We start from the raw sequence: 18197 nt of genomic DNA on the forward strand, positions 1-18197 counted from the left end.
ACCACTGCCCACCATAGTACATTACCGTGTGTGGGTACTTACTGATTTTGCAAAGCTAAAGAAGCTCTTGGTCTCTCCAGTCACCATGTTGGATGAACCTGAAAATGGAAGATTCCCAAATCAAGTGACCGCTAATAAAAATCAACATCCCTTGTTAGGGCAGTTGTTCAGCCCAGAACTGTCAGGAACTTGAGTCCGCCTGGGGAAAAGGTGCTAATGGAGGGGGTAGCAGTGACAAGGTGCCTTGATTTGAACCAAGTTACACTGGATCAAAGAGGAAGTAACATCTCTCAAGGTGACCGTGTCATTACTGTGGAAAGTTGGGCATGTGCCAACATTCTAACAAAATGACGAGTTGCTGAAATGTCTGGTTGGTTTCCATTCTTTGAGTCTGAGAAATGGACTCCTTAGTGGCTTGAAGTTGGCTCCTCAGCAAGTGAGGGGCTTGGGGCTTTGCCTTGGGCGGGGCACATAGGGGTAGGAAGAGACTGGCTGAGCTAGAATTTAGGTGGATGGATAAACTGTCCCACGGAGGAGCAGATGAGAGAGGAACAGGCTCAGCAGCCAGGGAAATAGTGTGGCCAATGCCTTAGCTCCAGAGAGGTCTGGGCAGAAAGGTGAAAAACCACTTGAGATAAATGGTATGTGAAACTGAGCTTTGCTAATTGGAATAAGCACTATTAGAGGGAAGACAGGGGGTGAAGTTGGGAAAGATTCCCTAAGATGCTCTTACAGAGAAAAGACTGCTGTGGGTTCCCAGAGGGGGTAAATGAGAGAGCTCTTAGACCTTCAGATACCATATGGGGTCTTTTTCAAGGAGTTTTCTCTCTTGTCCCCATAGAACTGAGAGTAAATTCTTTTCAGTGAACTGTTATTAATGAAAAATCAATATATATTTTAAGCTTAACTATTTGGCCTGTTTAAACTGGTTGACAGCTAATCACTGCTTCTAATTTTATGTGGTGACTACCACCAGGCATCATTGTACTAGGCTTCAACTACTTAGTAATCAAGTAGTCAATGTAATGAATTAGACACTACAATGTAATTGGGTTGTATTCCATGAAATATATGAAACTGGGGCAAAAATAGAATTGGTAAATAAGTAAAAAATGCAAAAACTGTCCATCTGCATTTGACTCACATGTTAGTCACACCATGTGAGTCGTACCCAATATCCCTACATTGTGCATTGATGCTCAGTGCTTCTCTTATCAATAGTAATAATTTAAAAATTTCATGTCCACCTCTAAGGGCTTTTAAATATGTGGCCACTGTTGAAAATACCAAAACACATCAGCAATGAAAAGCTTATTCCCTCTTTTTCATAATGACTGGATGACAACAAAAAGATGCTTGCATATTTATACCTCTTTTATAAATGTCTCCGCTAATAGCAAGGAAACTGTATTTTTTTTCTAAGTTATACAGAACTGAGGCTCAATATTCTGTTGTATATAAAGGGCACAGAAGTACCAAAAATTTCAAATGTTGGATAACCCAATATCATTTGGCTTTGGAATGTAACATTTGGCTTCAGATATGCTTTTCTGACTTTGTGGAGACTAATGTTTAAATTGCTTTGAAAGAAGAGAGAAGGGGCTCTGGGGGTCTCACTCTGCTAGAGAAAACCTGCTCTCTATTGTCTTTCATAAATCCTCCCAAACGCGAGATGCAGAAGCAGGTCCGTTCCCCGTCTACCCAGGGCTTCTGTCTTGATTGGGACATACAAGGGTAGTTTAGAGGAAGGAGGGTCTGTTGGGTTTTGTTTGTTTGTTTGTTTGTAATTTCACCTCTAATACTGAAGAACTGGAAGAACTGCCTTTAAAACCCCAGTATAGCAGCCACTCCTCTCCATCCTACTGTGGGTCCTTCCTTGGTTTCCCACCTGTGCCACTTTCTGTGGGTCAAGTCCCATCTCAATGACTACATTGGTTTGGCTTGGCTTGATCTCTTTTGGAATAAGAAGTATTCCTGGGAGTAACAGGGCAGTAGGTACATATGTCAATTTTATCATTGAAAACAACTAATGCCAATAGCAATATTTTGGGACACATCAAAAAAGCAAACACCCCAACCTCATTGCCCTAACATAGCAACACATTTCATTTTTTAGAGCCTTTGTCTGTAAGCACCTGAGCAGTGTTCGGTGAGCATGTCCCCCGCTACTGTTCAGCACTCACCATATAGAATGTAGGTCCCCAGGGGTTTGAGAAGGCTGAGACCTTTCCCGGTGTTGTCCCCACAGAGGCAATCCAAAACAATGTCCACTCCTTCCGCAGAGATTCTAAATGGCGAGGACACAAAGGACAATACTGTAACCCGTCAGGGACCAAACTGTCGATCCCTTTCCCTTCCTGTGTCATACTGTTTATTCCCAGAATCAGGAAGATCTAGAGCTCTTGGGAATAGCAATAAATAAAGCAGAAGCCCCGGAAATTCATCTATCCTCCTAAGTCCAGCTATACAATTTCATAAAACTGGAGGCAGCCAAGAATCTGGCTGTTGGCTGATACAGAGAACCAGCCTGGGCTAGAGAAGGAGCATGAACATCACAGTCAGACAGTCTATATTGTATCTAGCTGCCTCCCTCAGCTCTCCCGTGCCTTAGCTTTCTCCTTTGTAAAGTGGAGCTGGCATGTTTCTTTGTGCTAAAAATGAAATGAGGTGACCAATGAAATGCTCGGCCCATTGCCAGCCACATAACAATCACCCCATAAGTCAGTCAGTCAACACTTCATATTTGTGGAGCTTGAGTTATGTGCCATGCCCTGTCCAAGGTGCTGGAGATAGACTGGTGAACAAAACCATGTTTTCTGTCTTCCTGGGGCTTCTGGTCTCGGAGGGATTGGCTGTCTTCCCTCTCCACCTCTCTCTTTAGTGAAGCTATAAAAATCATGCTAATTTAATTTGCAAACTTCCATTTGTCCTATCTCCAGGTTCAATCTAAAACAGTGATGGCGAACCTATGATATGCGTGTCAGAAGTGACACGCGAACTCATTTTTTTGGTTGATTTTTCTTTGTTAAATGGCATTTAAATATATAAAATAAATATCAAAAATATAAGTCTATATCAAAAAATTTCTATATGTGACACGGCACCAGAGTTAAGTTAGGGTTTTTCAAAATGCTGACACGTCGAGCTCAAAAGGTTCGCCATCACTGATCTAAAGCATAGTCTTAAAGGAAGAGGATTAAAAGGAGAGGATCTTCCTATAGCAGTAGAAGGTTCTAGACCTGGGAGAATCTGCCATTTGTACTCTATTAGGCAGTACTCTATTAGGAAGAAGGTCCCTTTTTCCATTCATTTATGTATACCTTTACCGATTCACTCACTCACACATGCATTTAACAAACATCTACTGGGCTTCCACTAATAGAAGATATTTGCAGGAGGGAACTCTGAAGATTGTAGGGAAAATATTTATGCTCACAGAGCTCCCAATTGTGGCCGGGCCCTGCTCTGCTCAGAAAAGAATGGTGTTTCCTCAGATGTGTGAGTTTGCAGGATTATCTTGTTTTTGCACACAGTTCAGCTTTTCTAACCCTACCCTCATCCCCAGCAAAATTTAGGCACTGCAGCACATGTCAACAGCTGTGTCCATATGTCACTAACTAGGAAATTTCATGGGCATCTCTTGGGTTCAGACAATAAATGGACAGCTTAGTCTTAATGTGAATATGCCGTTCAAAACCCTCAAGGTCAAGCCTAAAATTCATCCCATTACAAAGGCTCATCCAAAATTATCAGTTTTGCTTCAGCCTAATATAGCTCTTACCTACACAGATGTGTTCTTTTAAGTCCCACCCCTAAGTTCAGAACTAGGGCATTAGGTCAGTGGATCGAAAACACAAGTGTGCATGGCAATATCCCAGAGGGCTCATTAAAGCACAGATTGTTACTGTCCGCCCCCTCTCCTTCTAGCTTCACTTGCTCTGGGGTGGGGCCCAAGGATTTGCATTTCTAACAAGTTCCAAGGAGAAGCTGATGATGCTGATTCTACCACCACACTTTGAGGACTTGTGGTCAAGAACCACGCCAGCAATTTTTAAATTAATTTGTTCATTAAATATTAGCACTGGCACTGCACTAGGCACTGGGGGATATACAGGTGAGCACAAACAGATTTGAGATCTCCCTTTTTGGAGCTTACATTGGGCAGACAGTAACCAGTAATTACACAAATAAAATTAAATGGAAACAGAAAGGGTCTAGTGTCATAAAGGTATTATGAGACGATTTAAATTGCGGGTTTGCTCAATCAGGGCTGCCAGAAAAAAGGTCACCGGGGAAGTGATGAGTGGAGGGTGAAGGAGTAAGCTAGGGAAACAGTGCTGGGAATAGTGTTCCAGGCCAAGGGAACGACATGTGCAAATGCCCCATCATGTGAAGAGCCTGATGAGCAGGAAGTCAGGGAAGCAGCGAATGTGAGGGCTGGAGTAGAGACAATGAGAGGGAGCTTGCTGTAAGGTGAGGCTGGAAGGACACGAGGGAGGTGAAGCACACAGATTGTTGGTGAGCTCTGAGCTGGTGCCTCGCACCAGCTAATCAGGTCTCCACCTTACATCCTGGGATGAGTAACTATGCTCCTGTCTTCCTCACCTCCACCAGGCCCATTTCCTGCCAAGTTTGCTCATTCCTCTGGCGGTGGGACCCTGCTCTGCTTCTATTAGCCAGCCCTCCTGGGCCATCAAATCCTCCCTGTGAACTCCATTTTCCCAAGACCTCTCTCTTTGCCTGCAGAATGGCTGTCCTCAGGAGCAGGGTCCCAAATGTTAGGCTGTGCACACCTCCAGGGCACTCCTGATGGACCTGCCCCGCCCTGAATCGTCACTTCCTGGGTGATGCTTCTCACATCTATATTCTATGCGCAGGTCCACATTTCCTCCCACAATCTGCCAATCAAACCTCCTGTATTAGCTGCCCCACTGGAGCCTATTGCTCTATCCCCTGGACTCTGGTAAGAGGTGACCTATGAGCCCCTGCCTACTTCCCCAACCTTACATCACACTAACTTTTCAAGGCCTCCTAACCTTCTGGCTACCCCTAAAATCCCTACCTCGGGGGCTTTGCATGTGCTGTAATCTCTGCCTGAACACCCTCTTCCCAGCTCTCCTTAGAACTGGCTCCTTCCTTCTCATCTTTCAGGACTTATTCACAAATGACCTGAGCAGAGAAGCTGTAACTAATCACCCTACTTAAGTGAGAGCTCCCACTCCCAAATTATCTCTACTTTAGCTCCCTTTATGCTTTAGTGTCCACAAGGGATACTTTTTAGTATCTACTGTGGGCTGTAATTATTCTATTTATTTGTTTACTTATTCACTGACTGCCTCTTCCACCAAAACATAAGTCCCATGACACACAAACGTAAGACCATGTTTGTGCTGCTAATTGTTGTATCCTCAGCCTCTTTCAACCTACTGGACATAGCATAGGTGCTCAAGAAATATTGATAGATTGTATGAATGAAGGATTAAATAGATAAGTCAATGAATAAATAAAAGAAATGAAAGTTTTTAGATTGGTATTCCACTTCTCTCTCCTTGTGCTTCTTTCAAATGACACTCACATTTTCTGATTTCTCCTATAGCCCAGGCATTTCATAATTAATCCTCATGACCCGTCTGTGAAGCAGGCATTTTACTCCCCTGCTGTGATGAAGAAATGAAGGCTCACAGGTGCAGCACCTTGCCCAAGCAGATGTAGCCAGCACAGCTGGAATTCAAATGCCAGTCTAGTTTAAGTGCAATGCCAATGGCCTTTCCACTGCTCTGAATTTAAGACTTAATAAGTGCTCAAACCAGTATAGTTATGGAAACACAGTTTTAGCAAGCAGCTCTTGGGAAGCGGTCAATTTAATTTAGTCTTCGAAGAATTTGGGCTTAAAATTTGTCTTTTAAATGAAGTATACATATATCTAGAGGTAGGCCATGTTTTTCTATACAGGAAGGCCAAGAGGTTTCTATTTTCAAGCTGCTTCTTTTCATCCTAGATTACAGGAGACTCCCAAGGTCAGGGTCCGACACACTTGCTCTCAATTTCCAGCCACGGGACAACGATTCACTGAGTGCTGACTTCGTGCTAGGCTCTGTGCGCGCTGAGCTGGGAATACACAGATGAAGGCTTGGGTTTATCCCTGCTACCCAGGAGCTGTGGGTTACTAGGAGTTAGATTACGAATGGACAACCCACACATGGAATGATCCCAGCTCCAACAGAGTGAGCCAGGGGGGCTGTGGAAGGTAATCCTCTGCTGAGCACTGAAAGATGAGCAGGAATTGGTCAGGGGAGGAGAGGAGGGCATTCACCGAACAGTGCAACACTCTGACTTACTTAGGGCAATCAGCACAGAGTAGGCCCAAGGAGGCTGTGGGAGACCAAACGTGGTAACGAGAGGCCCTGCCACTGTCCCCTTCCAGAAGGACTCAAGACCAGCTGCCACTATCAATGACTCATGTGGGGGCAGTGGCAGCTGTGCAGGTGGGGTAACAGCAGCATTGTGCTGCGCTTAGGAATGTGAATTTCACCTCAGTGTTAAATGTTTGGTTCTGCCCCTTATTGCTGTGTGACCTCAGTTGAATTACTTAGTGTCTCTGTGCCTAACTGTGGAAGGAGATCATGGTGATAACACCTGCCCCTGGCTTCTTTGTGAAGCTTGAAGGAGTTGATGCATGTGGAGCACAAGGCCCCACTCCTGGTAGCTCTGGGTCCATGGCAGCTTTTATTTCCATTTTTCAGAGTGGTGTAACTGAAAGAGAGTTCTTCTGGTTTGGTAAAAGAGCATGAAAGATTGTGCAAAACCTCAACAACCCAACCATCTAACCGAGTATCAGAGAGAGTGAGTAGAGCCACAAACCCAGAAACATTTAGAGTAGAGGCTCCTAGCAGAGGATGTCCCACATTCAAGAGCACTTATTATGTGCCAGGCACAGTACTGAGCACTTCTTATGTCTCATCTCATCGACACGTTATGCCAGCCCTGTGACTTGGGGACCATCATCCCTATTTGATGGATGAGGAAACTGAGCCTGAATAGGTTTAGGTGACTAACCCCAAAGCCCACTGCAGGCAATGGAAGGGCACCGGATTGATCCTTTGCATCTAGATACCAGGTGGAGGCCCCAGAGGTGGAGTAGGGTTTTACAGTATAAGCGGTGGCCAGCCCCAAGATGACCATCACTGGCACTTCTAGGCCACACAGTCTCCCAGCAGGGGTGGAGCAAAGCAGGGGCTTCACACGGGTCTCCTGTGTATTCAGGCCACCTGCTGCTCCCCACACCTCTCTCGATATTTCTATAGTGAAATCAGGTAAATCAGGGTTTACACATGCCAATATGCCACAAATTCAGTAGTTCCTGCTGCCATTGCATCCTTTTGAAGGTCATGGTGTGGTGGGGGTGAGGTGAATTCTGAGGAAGAGAAGCAGGTAGAGGCAGATGTCATTCCCTGGGCCCCGAGGGGAAAGATGCTTTGGCCATTTCGGTCAAACCTTTAAGCAGACATGACTGCTTTTGAGTTTAGCAATGCTCCTTCATTGAAAACAGAGCCACGAAGCCACGCCTTCAGGGCACCAAGCAGCTCCTTTTAATGGAATAATCATGAGAAGCATAAGCAGAGTGAGGTCGCTTCCCAGAGGCACAGGGCCAGCCTCACTCCTTAGACCCCCAATTCTTGGGGGTGCTCCATTGTGTACACAGCCATAATCATGATTACGTAAACATGGAGATGGTGAGGGCAGAGGGCCAGGTGCCACATTTGCTATGTCTGCTTTCTCCTGCTGTCATAAATCTCTCCAGATCCAAACACAAATAGCCACAGCTCAGGGTTCTCCAGGCCAGAGTCAGCAGCAAGATATTTTGGAATTGCTGATCCAAGACTTTTGTGTCTTTCCTTTCTTGGTCCCCAACTCCTCACCCCTTTATTGGGAATGCTTCCCACCCACATGGATCAGTGAAGAATTTCTCTTGAGTGGTGGCAGGTCCCACAGAGCCATTACCGGGACAGAAACCTTTCTCCTTTGCCAAGAAATTGATTCCCCTTTATTGTAACTTTCATTTCCAGTTGGACTCGTGGTGCTCCACTCAGTTTTTCTTTTTCTGAATTCCTTTCCTTTGAGAATTCGCCTGTGCCATAGCTTTAACCATCACCTCCAAGCTCGTGACGGAGGGATGAGGCTATTGCAGAGTGCCCAGCACAGTGCCGGGCACACAGTAGGCCTCTCATAGAGGACCAAACACAATGTCCTGTGCCCTGAGGGCTAAGCTAGCACTCAGTACACAATAGGCTCTTTACGGGGTGCCCAGCACAGTGCCTGGCACACATTATGCTTCTTAGGAAGTGTTTACTACTAATGGCTCCCACATGGACGTAGCAATACCACCTCCAGGAATCCTTTCTGGATCACTTTCTGTTCTGTCCAGGTGATTAGACTCTCATTAATTTCCACTAAGTCTCAATTTCTTTACCTGTAAGTGAGGAATTGTCATGCAGGACTGTCTGGGGTACAGCTACAAGGTCTAACTGCAATGCTCATCAGAGCAAGAGGAGACCAACAAAACCTGGGGCTATTTATAATCCACCTGGCCCGGGCTCACTCGCCTCGCCTGGGACTGGCTCCCCTCCTCCCTCTGCCTGCTGAAATCCCTCCCATCCTTCAGGCACCCCCTTTGGGGCTGTCCACCCTGGCACTCTCTCTGGTTTTTCTCTCCTCTTTATTTTTATGGCCCTACAGTCCGATGCACATGATTCAAGGTTTCTTACTCTCACACTTGGTTTCAAGCATAGTCATTTCTCTCCTCCCAAACAGAGAAGGAGAAAGTGATGTGAAGGTTAGGTCTATCTTATAAATAATTTCCCCCTATTTCCTTTCCAATGCCTGGCTCACAGCTAAGAATGTGTTCCAAAGAACCTTACCGATGGGTTGGTGTATAAGAGAGTTCTCATCTCACAGAATTTTATGTTATTATTTTTTCTAGTTTATCAGACACATAATAGTGTAATAAACAATATCCGTGATCAAAAAAGAAAGAAATACTCTGCGTCCACCTCCTATTGCACGATAGCAGTTGAATTCCACTCTTTCCTTTCATTTTATGTCCTTTTGAGTTGAGAATGTATACAAAGCTGTGATCACCGTGTAGATGAAATTTGGCGTTCTTCTTTTTCACTCAATATGCTACCACGGCTATTTTTCTCATTTTGTGACAGAGTCTCCATAATTATCTTTTTTTTTAAGGGGCTGCATAATACTCAAGTGTGTGGGTGTAGCGTAATCTACTGAACTATTTTCCTTCTGTTGATAACGGAGGCTGCTTCTGCATCTTCACTGTTACAGACGATGCTATAATTCACCCGGGACATATGCTGCACACCTGCTGTGAATCAGAAGCAGTGCTTGGCTCTGCAGGAGGCGACCGGGGACCTGTTGCCGTTTTCTTCTTTTGGATTATTTCCTGAGGATAGGATTAGTGGGATAGAGGGCATACACATATTTGCAGCTTCCCAGTCATTTTCAGTCTAATACTGGGGTCTCTACTTAAACACATAAGGAATTGTTGGAAGTCACACTTGAAAGAAGGTGGTGGTGAGGGGCATCTCAGATGCTGTTGCCTTCTGCTCTGCTGACCTCAGGAGAAATCACTGCTTTGGGGGCGAAAGGTCACAGGTCAAGGACACAGAAGGACAAGGGGATGGAGCAGCTACATGGGAAATGGGAACTTCAGGAGCTCCCTGGCCATAGACTGTCAGTCACATTTTCAGAAGAGCTGCCCCTCCTCAATCTATTCTCTCACTACTTTCCACATCCTACTGCCTCCAGCTGCACCGGTCTCCTTTCAGATTCTCAAATTTCCCAAGCCTTTTCTGACACTGGGCCCTAGCACATACCACTCCCCAAGTCAGAAATGCTCTTCCTTTGGCCAATTTCTCATCTTTCACATTTCAGCCAAAATCTCACCCTTTGATGGACAATGTGTCTGATTTCCCCATCTGCATGTTTATTGGCACCTTGTGTTTCCCCAGCAGGGCACATATTGAACTTGTAAATCAAGGAATTTTAAAAAATTGTTTGTCTCTTCTTCCCCAACTAGACTCAAACTCAACGTAAATGGTGACTCTCAAAGTGGTCTGGCTGTATCTCCCGCCCTGGCCCAGTGCCTGGCCCAACACAGACATTCAATATTGATTAAGTAGGTCAGTACATGAATAAAGGAAAGGATGCTCACAAAAATATCATTAAGAGGATGAAAGAAAAGATCGCTGAAGAGACATGGTAGTTCATTTTCCCCACCACAGCTTGATAGACGCTAGGTAAAAGAAGGACTACCTAAGGGTTATGAAAATAGGCAAAGGTAAATCCTGGAAGCCTTTAAACTATGCCTGCAATCTACAGACTTCTGCGAACCAGACGGGGAACTTCTAATATCTCCATGTAAAGCTCTCTCTTCATGCCCTCCTGCAAATACTGGGTCAATTTTAAGTTACATGCAAATCTCCCTGTTCAAACCTTTAATAATAAATCTGAAAATTCAGACTATCAGGAGACTCTCCTTTCCAAGAAACTCTCACTTAATCTGATCCAAATCCACCACCTCAGATAACCAGGTCTCCCATCCCTCTAGTCCTTCAATTTTCCATCTTACTGTGTGATTTGCAGAAAATTGTGATGCTATTATTAGGATGCTAGCTGGACAACTAATTCCTTTGTACCTTGCAATTTAGTGCTGATCAACTGAAAATGCAGGAACACTGGCACAGGACATCCCTAAACCCTCTCAGGAATAGAACCTGAGGACCAGCCTCAAACTCTGAGCAGCAGGAGGGCTGAGATGCACAAATCATCTGAGAACACGGCGGCAGCTGGGTTTTCCACCTGCTGCACATGCACATAGCCATGATCAATGGCTTCAGGATCACCGGTGGAAATGGGTTAGGTTAGAAGCCAGTGTCCCCTGGATGACTGCAGCAGCCAGCAGACTGATCTCCTGCCTCCCGCCTCCCCGCTCCCATCTGTTCTCTGCGCACCACCGGTGACTGCCCCAAAACCCAAATCTGATCATGTCACCACTCTGGTCCTTCGTTGGCTCTCAGTCATACCCAGGTTGGAGCCTACATTTCCTTAGGCTGTTGTGTGAATGAATGAGAAAGAAACTTCTCTATGTTAAGGCAGTGTTATAGCAGCTAGCATAACGGCTTTGCAAGTTATAAATTTGCTTTGCAAGCTACTTAACTGCTCTATTCCTGAGTTTTATCTTCTGCAAAAGGGGGTTGTTAAGAGGGTTAAATGAGCTAATATAGGTGAAATATTTGGCACAGAGCTAGTCATACGAAGACCTCAATGTATATTTACTATTATTACTATGGTAGTATTAGCCCCCCTTCCAGATGAATGCAACTGTTCTTTCAGAGCGAGAAGAGCAAGGGCCAACCTGGTGCTCCTTTGAGCAAACACCTTACCTTTTCACTTCTTGCACATAGTCTGCATTTCGGTCGAAGAGGTGGGTCACGGAGTCTTTGATGGCTTCATGCTTGAAAGTAGAAGCTGTTCCGAAGACAGTCACATTGGGGATAGTGGAGCACAGCTGAGCCACAGCTTGGCCCTGGAAGTGAAATACAATAGACAAGTCACATGGAGAGCTACCATCCAACAACCAGCCTTGCTGGGCGTACAGCAGCATTTCTCAAGCTTGCCACTACTGGCCATTTTTTAGGCTGAATTAGTCTTGGTTGTAGGGAGCTGAACTGTGCATTATAGGACTAGAGGCCCGGTGCACGAAATTCGTGCACTGGGGATGGGTGGGGGGTCCCTTAGCCCAGCATGTGCCCTCTTGCAGTCCGGGACCCCTCCCTTGTTACTGCCCACCTGCTTGCTGCTTCCTACCGCTTGGCTTGCTGCTCCTTAGTGCTGCCACGAAGGCCTTGGGTCTGCTGGGTGCTGGGCCTGTGGGTTTGTGTCTCTGATACCCTCAGCAGACCCAACACCAAGGTGGCGGGCCTTGGGGCTGCTGGGTACAGGCCCCCCATTGCGTGTTTGTGTCTTCTATCAGGCTCCCAGCAGCCCCAGCAGCCCCAGCAGCACCTAAATAACTTAAGGGAAACTTTATTTAGTCTTCTTTTAAAAGCAATCTAGTTTAAAAATGAGTTGCAGTTAAGACAGAAAAAAGAACATGGTACCTAAGAGTGAGACAGACTGACAGAGGAGAGGCTGGGCACTGGTCAGGGGCTTACATGCCAACTGTTCTCCACCTGGGAAATGATGTAAAATCGGTTTCTTTAGTTTTCTGCTTAATGGTCTTCTCCAGCACTAAGGTCAGAGGAGCCGCCTTCCAGTCCCCAGGCTGCTTCTCAGAGCCAGAAATTTCACCATAGGCCTCTGCCTAGGACAGGACCTCTGAACCCCCAGAGTGCATAAACATACAGGGCTTCCATCAGGCTCCGCTGATCCCGGGGCCGGGAGAGGCCTCTCGACTGCACTGATCCCAGGCCCGGAGGCCTCTCGGCTGCGCTGATCCCCCGGCCAGAAGGCCTCTCAGCTGCGCTGATCCAGGCGGCCGGGAGGCCTCCCGGCTCTGCTGATCCTCAGGCAGTGAGGCCTCTCTGCTCTGCGGCTTCAGGGCTGTTTGGCTTCGCTCTACCGCTTGGAGCCTGAATATGCAGATTAACCACCATCTTTTAGCTTCTATAATTGAAACATTTTATCTTTTGGAGCTGTTGCTTCAGGAGCTCAGAGCCCAGCAGCTGCAGGCGGGAACCTTGGTTTCCTCTATCGCTGGGGCAACCAAGCATCCTGTTCTCAGCTGCCTGGCTGCCGCTGCCATCTTGGCTGACAGTTAATTTGCATATACTCACTGATTAGCCAATGAAAAGGGTAGCGGTCGTACGCTAATTACCATGTTTCTCTTTTATTAGTGCAGATGTTTAGCAGCTTCCCTTCTCTCCACCTCCTAGGAGCCAGTTGTGACAACCAAATCTATCTGCAGACATCTCAAAGTGTCCCCTGGGGAACAAAATCTCCCTTGGGTGAGAAGCACGGGTGTAGAGGAATGTCTCTGTGAGCCAGCAAAACGCCAACACCAAGACCTAACAACTATTATTTAACCATACTGACCCTCAGATTCCTCTCTGTAAGTTAGCAATAATGGTACCTTCTCCATAGGGACCTTGGGGGATGATTTAGTTTGGATACCAGAGAGGCAGACACTGAGGCAAAGATGCGAGTGTTAGTACTGTATCAGGAATACAATTGCAGGAAATACCAGGGTGTCAAGACAGAAATAGAAGGCAGTCCATAAAGGGTATGTTATCAAGCCCGTATTCCCCAGGAGCACCCGGAACTCAGGCCCTCTGAAGACTCTGTGAGCAAGTGTAGAATATACTTCAGAGTTATCCCAACCAAGTGGTGAGGAAGCTGGAATATTTATCCACCAAATTTCCATCTGATATTGGCTGAGGGTTGCTCTTGCAGCAGTAACTCTGATGCATGCCTGGCTTATCCTCTTGGACAGACAGACAGAAGTTCTAAGCAAGCAACCTTCAGCATGTCGAGAAGATATGGTGTGGCTGACAGCATATGTTTCAAGGGTGTTAAATGAGGCAGTCTGTAACACAGGTCAAGCACCTGCCACAAAACAGGACACTTAATAGAGACTCAGTAAATCTTAATCATCTGTACCATTTAGTCACTTATTATATCCAGGGCAGAGACGTCCAGGCATATAAAGAAAAGGCCAGTGCATGAGGTTTAACTATTAAGGATCCAGGAGAAATCACAGATGCAGCTAGAAATGGATTTTTCCATTTCCTTTTCCAGTATGCTTGGAAGTTTAAGTCATTGGACAAAATACTGTGACCATGTACATTTAGAAACCTTCCCCCCAATAAACAATTTGCTGGTAAATAAGTTGCATTCTATAACCAAATACTATCTCTTTCAGTTTTCCATCTGCCAGCATTAGGAGCCATAAATTATTATGGAGGGAACTTATTCTACCAAAGTCATCTGTGATATCTGTTTCTGCCTATCACTCTGTTTACATGTCTTCTTCCTATTGGTGGACTAAGTTAGGTTGGCAGGTCAATTTGTGGAAATTTAATTCTTCCAACATTTACAATTAAAGGCAACATTGTGAGAATCAGAATGCCAGACTTGGAAGATCATCCAATTACCCTTTCCCGTCACTGTTTATGGACGAGGGGAGGAGACTCAGGAAGGTTAGGGTGACCCAGTTCTTCCGAGGCAGATCTGAGATTTAAAGCAAGGTCTCCTGATTTCCAGTTATTGCCAGTTTCTATTATGCCATGTTGTCAACTTACTTTGACATTTAAGCTAAGCAGACACTTGGAGGTCAACACTTTGGAACATGGGTGTGAACCTAAGGCTCCAAGGAGGCTATATAGCTCTCTGTTCTCAGAATAACTTGATATTTGGTTAAATTTTTATCCTCTGATTTTAGAGAACAAAGAGGGGATTTTCCTCACTCATGAGTGTAAATATCAGCAATCAGCATAGCAATCCTCTCAAATTCAATAGGGCTTGAGCTAGCCTCATTAGTGCTGGGATGGGAGATTAGAATGAGTTCCAATCACTGTGTAGTCCCTCCTGTCCTCTGTCCTTAAGCAAACATGACATTTATCCACTCAGCTATTTTTTAAATTCTTAGTATGTACAGTCACATTGTGTCATCGATGCTGGAGTGTCAGAAATATTGGCACACCTTAATCTCCGTCTCTAGTCCCAAGTCTCTTATTGAGTCCCAGACTTGCATATTGGACTACCATTTTGGCACCTATCTTCCCCAGGCTATTAAAAAATAACACATTAATCTCAACTGATCTAAGATAGAACTCAGGACCATCTCCAAATGAGTTACTCCCTACATTAGTTTGTTAAGACTGTTGTAGCAAAGTTCTGCACACTGAGTGGGTTAAACAGCAGAAGTTATTGTTCCACAATTCTGGAGGCTAGAAGTCTGAAATCAAGGTGTTGACAGGGTTGCATCCTTCTCATGGCTGTGAGGAAAAGGTCTGGTCCAGGCCTCTCTCCTTGGCTTGTAGATGGCCATCTTCTCCCCGTGTCTTCACTTGGCGTTCCCTCCATGTGTGCCTATGTCTAAATTTCCCCTGCTTTTTTTTGTTTTTCTTTTTCTTATTGAGTTCAGAGAGGAAGGCAGAGTGAGAGTGAGGTAGCAACATCAATGATAAGAGAATCACTGATCAGCTTTCTCCTGCACGCCCCCTACTGGGCATTGAGCCCACAACCCGGGCATGTGCCCTGACCAGAATCAAACTGTGACTTCCTGGTTCATAGGTCAATGCTCAACCACCAAGCTACACTGGCCAGACTAAATTTCCCCTTCTTATAAGGACACCAATCATATTGGATTAGAGCTCACCTAATGACCTCATTTAACTCATTGTACGCCGTAAGCGTCTGTAGATTCAAGAGACAGACCTTCCCCACATGCCACGCATGTCTCTTAAAAAAAAAAAAAAAAAATGTTTTCCCTAAGTGGCAGGCCTGACTATAAAATCATTTTTTAAAGTTAGAGAATTTTCAGCTGAAAATATTCAAGAACACCCAAATTGTGAATAACATATTTATTTTTATAACATTCATTGCCAATTGATTTTTTAAACTAAATTCAAAATATCATGGCATATGGGGACGGTTTCCGTTTTGGACATGTGGCAGTGAACTGATTAATTTGATCACCTCTGTAAAGAACCTACCTCCAATTGAGGGCCCATTCTGTGGTGTTGTGGGTTATTTCATCACATGCATTTTGGGGAGACACGATTCAACCCATAACACTCCTCTTACTGCATTTCCTGCCTCAGTGGATGGAATCGCACCATTTACTCATTGCTGAAGCTAGGAACCTGGGGTTATCCTGGACTCCTCTTCTGCACTCATCCCCACATCCAATTAGTCAGCAAGCGTGTTATTTCCACTCAACCTCTCTATGGCTGCCACTTCTTAGTCTGGTTGTCATACTTCCTCCCCTGGATTATGACAGCACTCTTCTGATTGGCCTGGCTGGTTTCATGTGCATTTCACACTGTGGACAGAGTGATTTTTCTCAAACAGAACATCGAGCATTTCACTATTTGTTTTGAAGCTTCCCAGTGCTTATCATGGCTTTCAGAATGAAAAGTACACCCTTTACTTTAATCACACAAGGTCAGCCCTCATGGATCTAACCCAGTCTACCTCATTAACATGACTTCCTCCACTTTTCCAATATCTACTTCCTAGCAACACAGAACCTGAGTCATCACTGATTGACACTGGCCATGAGCCGGGTTCTGTGCAGCCCTCATCCCATGGCATTCACAGAATGAGTCATCAGCTGACCCAAGCAGAATGTCACCATTTCATTTTAATGAGAAAGATACATGTGCTTGTAAAATGAGATAAGTTACTGAGTTACTTATATATTTATCTTATTTAATATAAAATATACGAGTATTATATATGTAATATATAATACATTTATATACAAATATTATATAATTTTTTAGAGGCCCAGTACACGAAATTAGTGCACTGGGGGGGATGTGGGGGGGGAGTCCCTCAGCCTGGCCTGTGCCCTCTCACAGTCCGGGACCCCTCGCTCCTTACCACCCACCTGCTCACTGCTCCTTAGTGATGCCGTGCAGGCAGGAGAGGCTCCTGCCACTGCTGCTGCGCTCACCAGCTGTGAGCCCGGCCTCTGGCTGAGTGGCATTCCCCCTGTGGGAGCACACTGACCACCAGGGGGCAGCTCCTTCGTTGAGCATCAGCCCCCTGGTGGTCAGGGCACATCATAGCAACTGGTCATTCCGGTCATTCTGCTGTAATGGTCACTTAGGCTTTTATTGTATAGATCAGTGGTTCTCAACCTTCCTAATGCCGTGACCCTTTAATACAGTTCCTCATGTTGTGGTGACCCCCAACCATAAAATTATTTTTGTTGCTACTTCATAACTGTAATTTTGATACTGTTATGAATCGTAATGTAAATATCTGATATGCAGGATGTATTTTCATTGTTACAAATTGAACATAATTAAAGCATAGTGATTAATCACAAAAACAATATGTAATTATATATGTGTTTTCCGATGGTCTTAGGCGACCCCTGTGAAACGGTCATTCGACCCCCAAAGGGGTCGCGACCCACAGGCTGAGAACCGCTGATATAGATGTATAATTAGCATTATATGTATATGTGTATTAATAGTACATATATATAACTAATATCTAATACATAATATTTCATATATAATATATAATATATAATATATAATATATAATATATAATATATAATATAATCGCCCCCCTTATTTGCAGTTTTACTTTCCACGGTTTCAGTTACCTGAGGTCAACCTCAGTTAGAAGATATTAAGTTAAAAACTCTAGAAATAAGCAATTCATACGTTTTAAAATGTGCACCATTCTAAGTAGCATGATGAAGCCTCACGCCATCCCTCCCCATCCTGCCCAGGATGTGAGCCATCCTGTGGTCCAGCTGTATCTGCTGCCACCTGCCAGTCACTTAGTTGCCGTCTTAGTTGTCAGATCAACTGCTGCCGGTGCCTGCCATGTTCCGTGCACGCCCCCCTGGTGGACAGTGCATGTCATAGTGCACCAGTTCTTTGGTTGGTTGGTTGTTGCGCCATTCAGTTTTATATGTATAGATGACTATTATATAGGCATACATAACATGTAATATAATTAGTATAATATGCAAGTGTGCTATATAATAATTTATACTATTATATAAATAACTAGAGGCCCAGTGCACAAAAATTTGTGCACTCAGGGGGGTCCCTCAGCCTGGCCTGTGCCCTCTCGCAGTCTGGGACCCCTTGGGGGATGACCACCTGCTGGTTTAGGCCCACTCCCTGGGGAATTGGGCCTAAGCTGGCAGTCAGATATCACTCTGGCAGCCCAGGAGCCCTTGGGGGATGTCCATTTGCCAGCGGGGAGCCAGCCTAAGCTGCAGTCGGACATCCTTAGTGCTGCTGAGGAGGCGGGAGAGGCTCCTACCACCACCGCTGTACTGGCAGCCATCAGTCTGGCTTGTGGCGGAGCAGAGCTCCCCCTGTGGGAGTGCACTGACCACCAGGGGGCAGCTCCTGCATTGAGCATCTGCCCCATGGTGGTCAATGTGTGTCATAGTGACCAGTCATTCCCAGTCTTTCTGCTGTTA

General features: G+C 45.2%; 1 protein-coding gene across 1 annotated transcript in view; it reads right to left on the reverse strand.

Annotated features, from left to right (window-relative positions):
* Window positions 1–18197, reverse strand: part of VAT1L (vesicle amine transport 1 like) — a 147179-nt gene that overhangs the window by 70159 nt on the left and 58823 nt on the right. Inside the window, exons 4-6 of the mRNA XM_070398205.1 lie at window positions 11460–11602; window positions 2184–2287; window positions 43–98 (exon numbers count right to left, since the gene is read on the reverse strand). Coding sequence (XP_070254306.1) covers window positions 43–98; window positions 2184–2287; window positions 11460–11602 — 303 coding nt within the window. The remainder of the gene's footprint in view (window positions 1–42; window positions 99–2183; window positions 2288–11459; window positions 11603–18197) is intronic.

Source organism: Myotis yumanensis, unplaced genomic scaffold (genome assembly GCF_028538775.1).
Source record: "Myotis yumanensis isolate MYYU_CA2020_CCGP unplaced genomic scaffold, mMyoYum1.0.hap1 SCAF_18, whole genome shotgun sequence".
In the NCBI taxonomy this organism is placed as follows: domain Eukaryota; kingdom Metazoa; phylum Chordata; class Mammalia; order Chiroptera; family Vespertilionidae; genus Myotis; species Myotis yumanensis.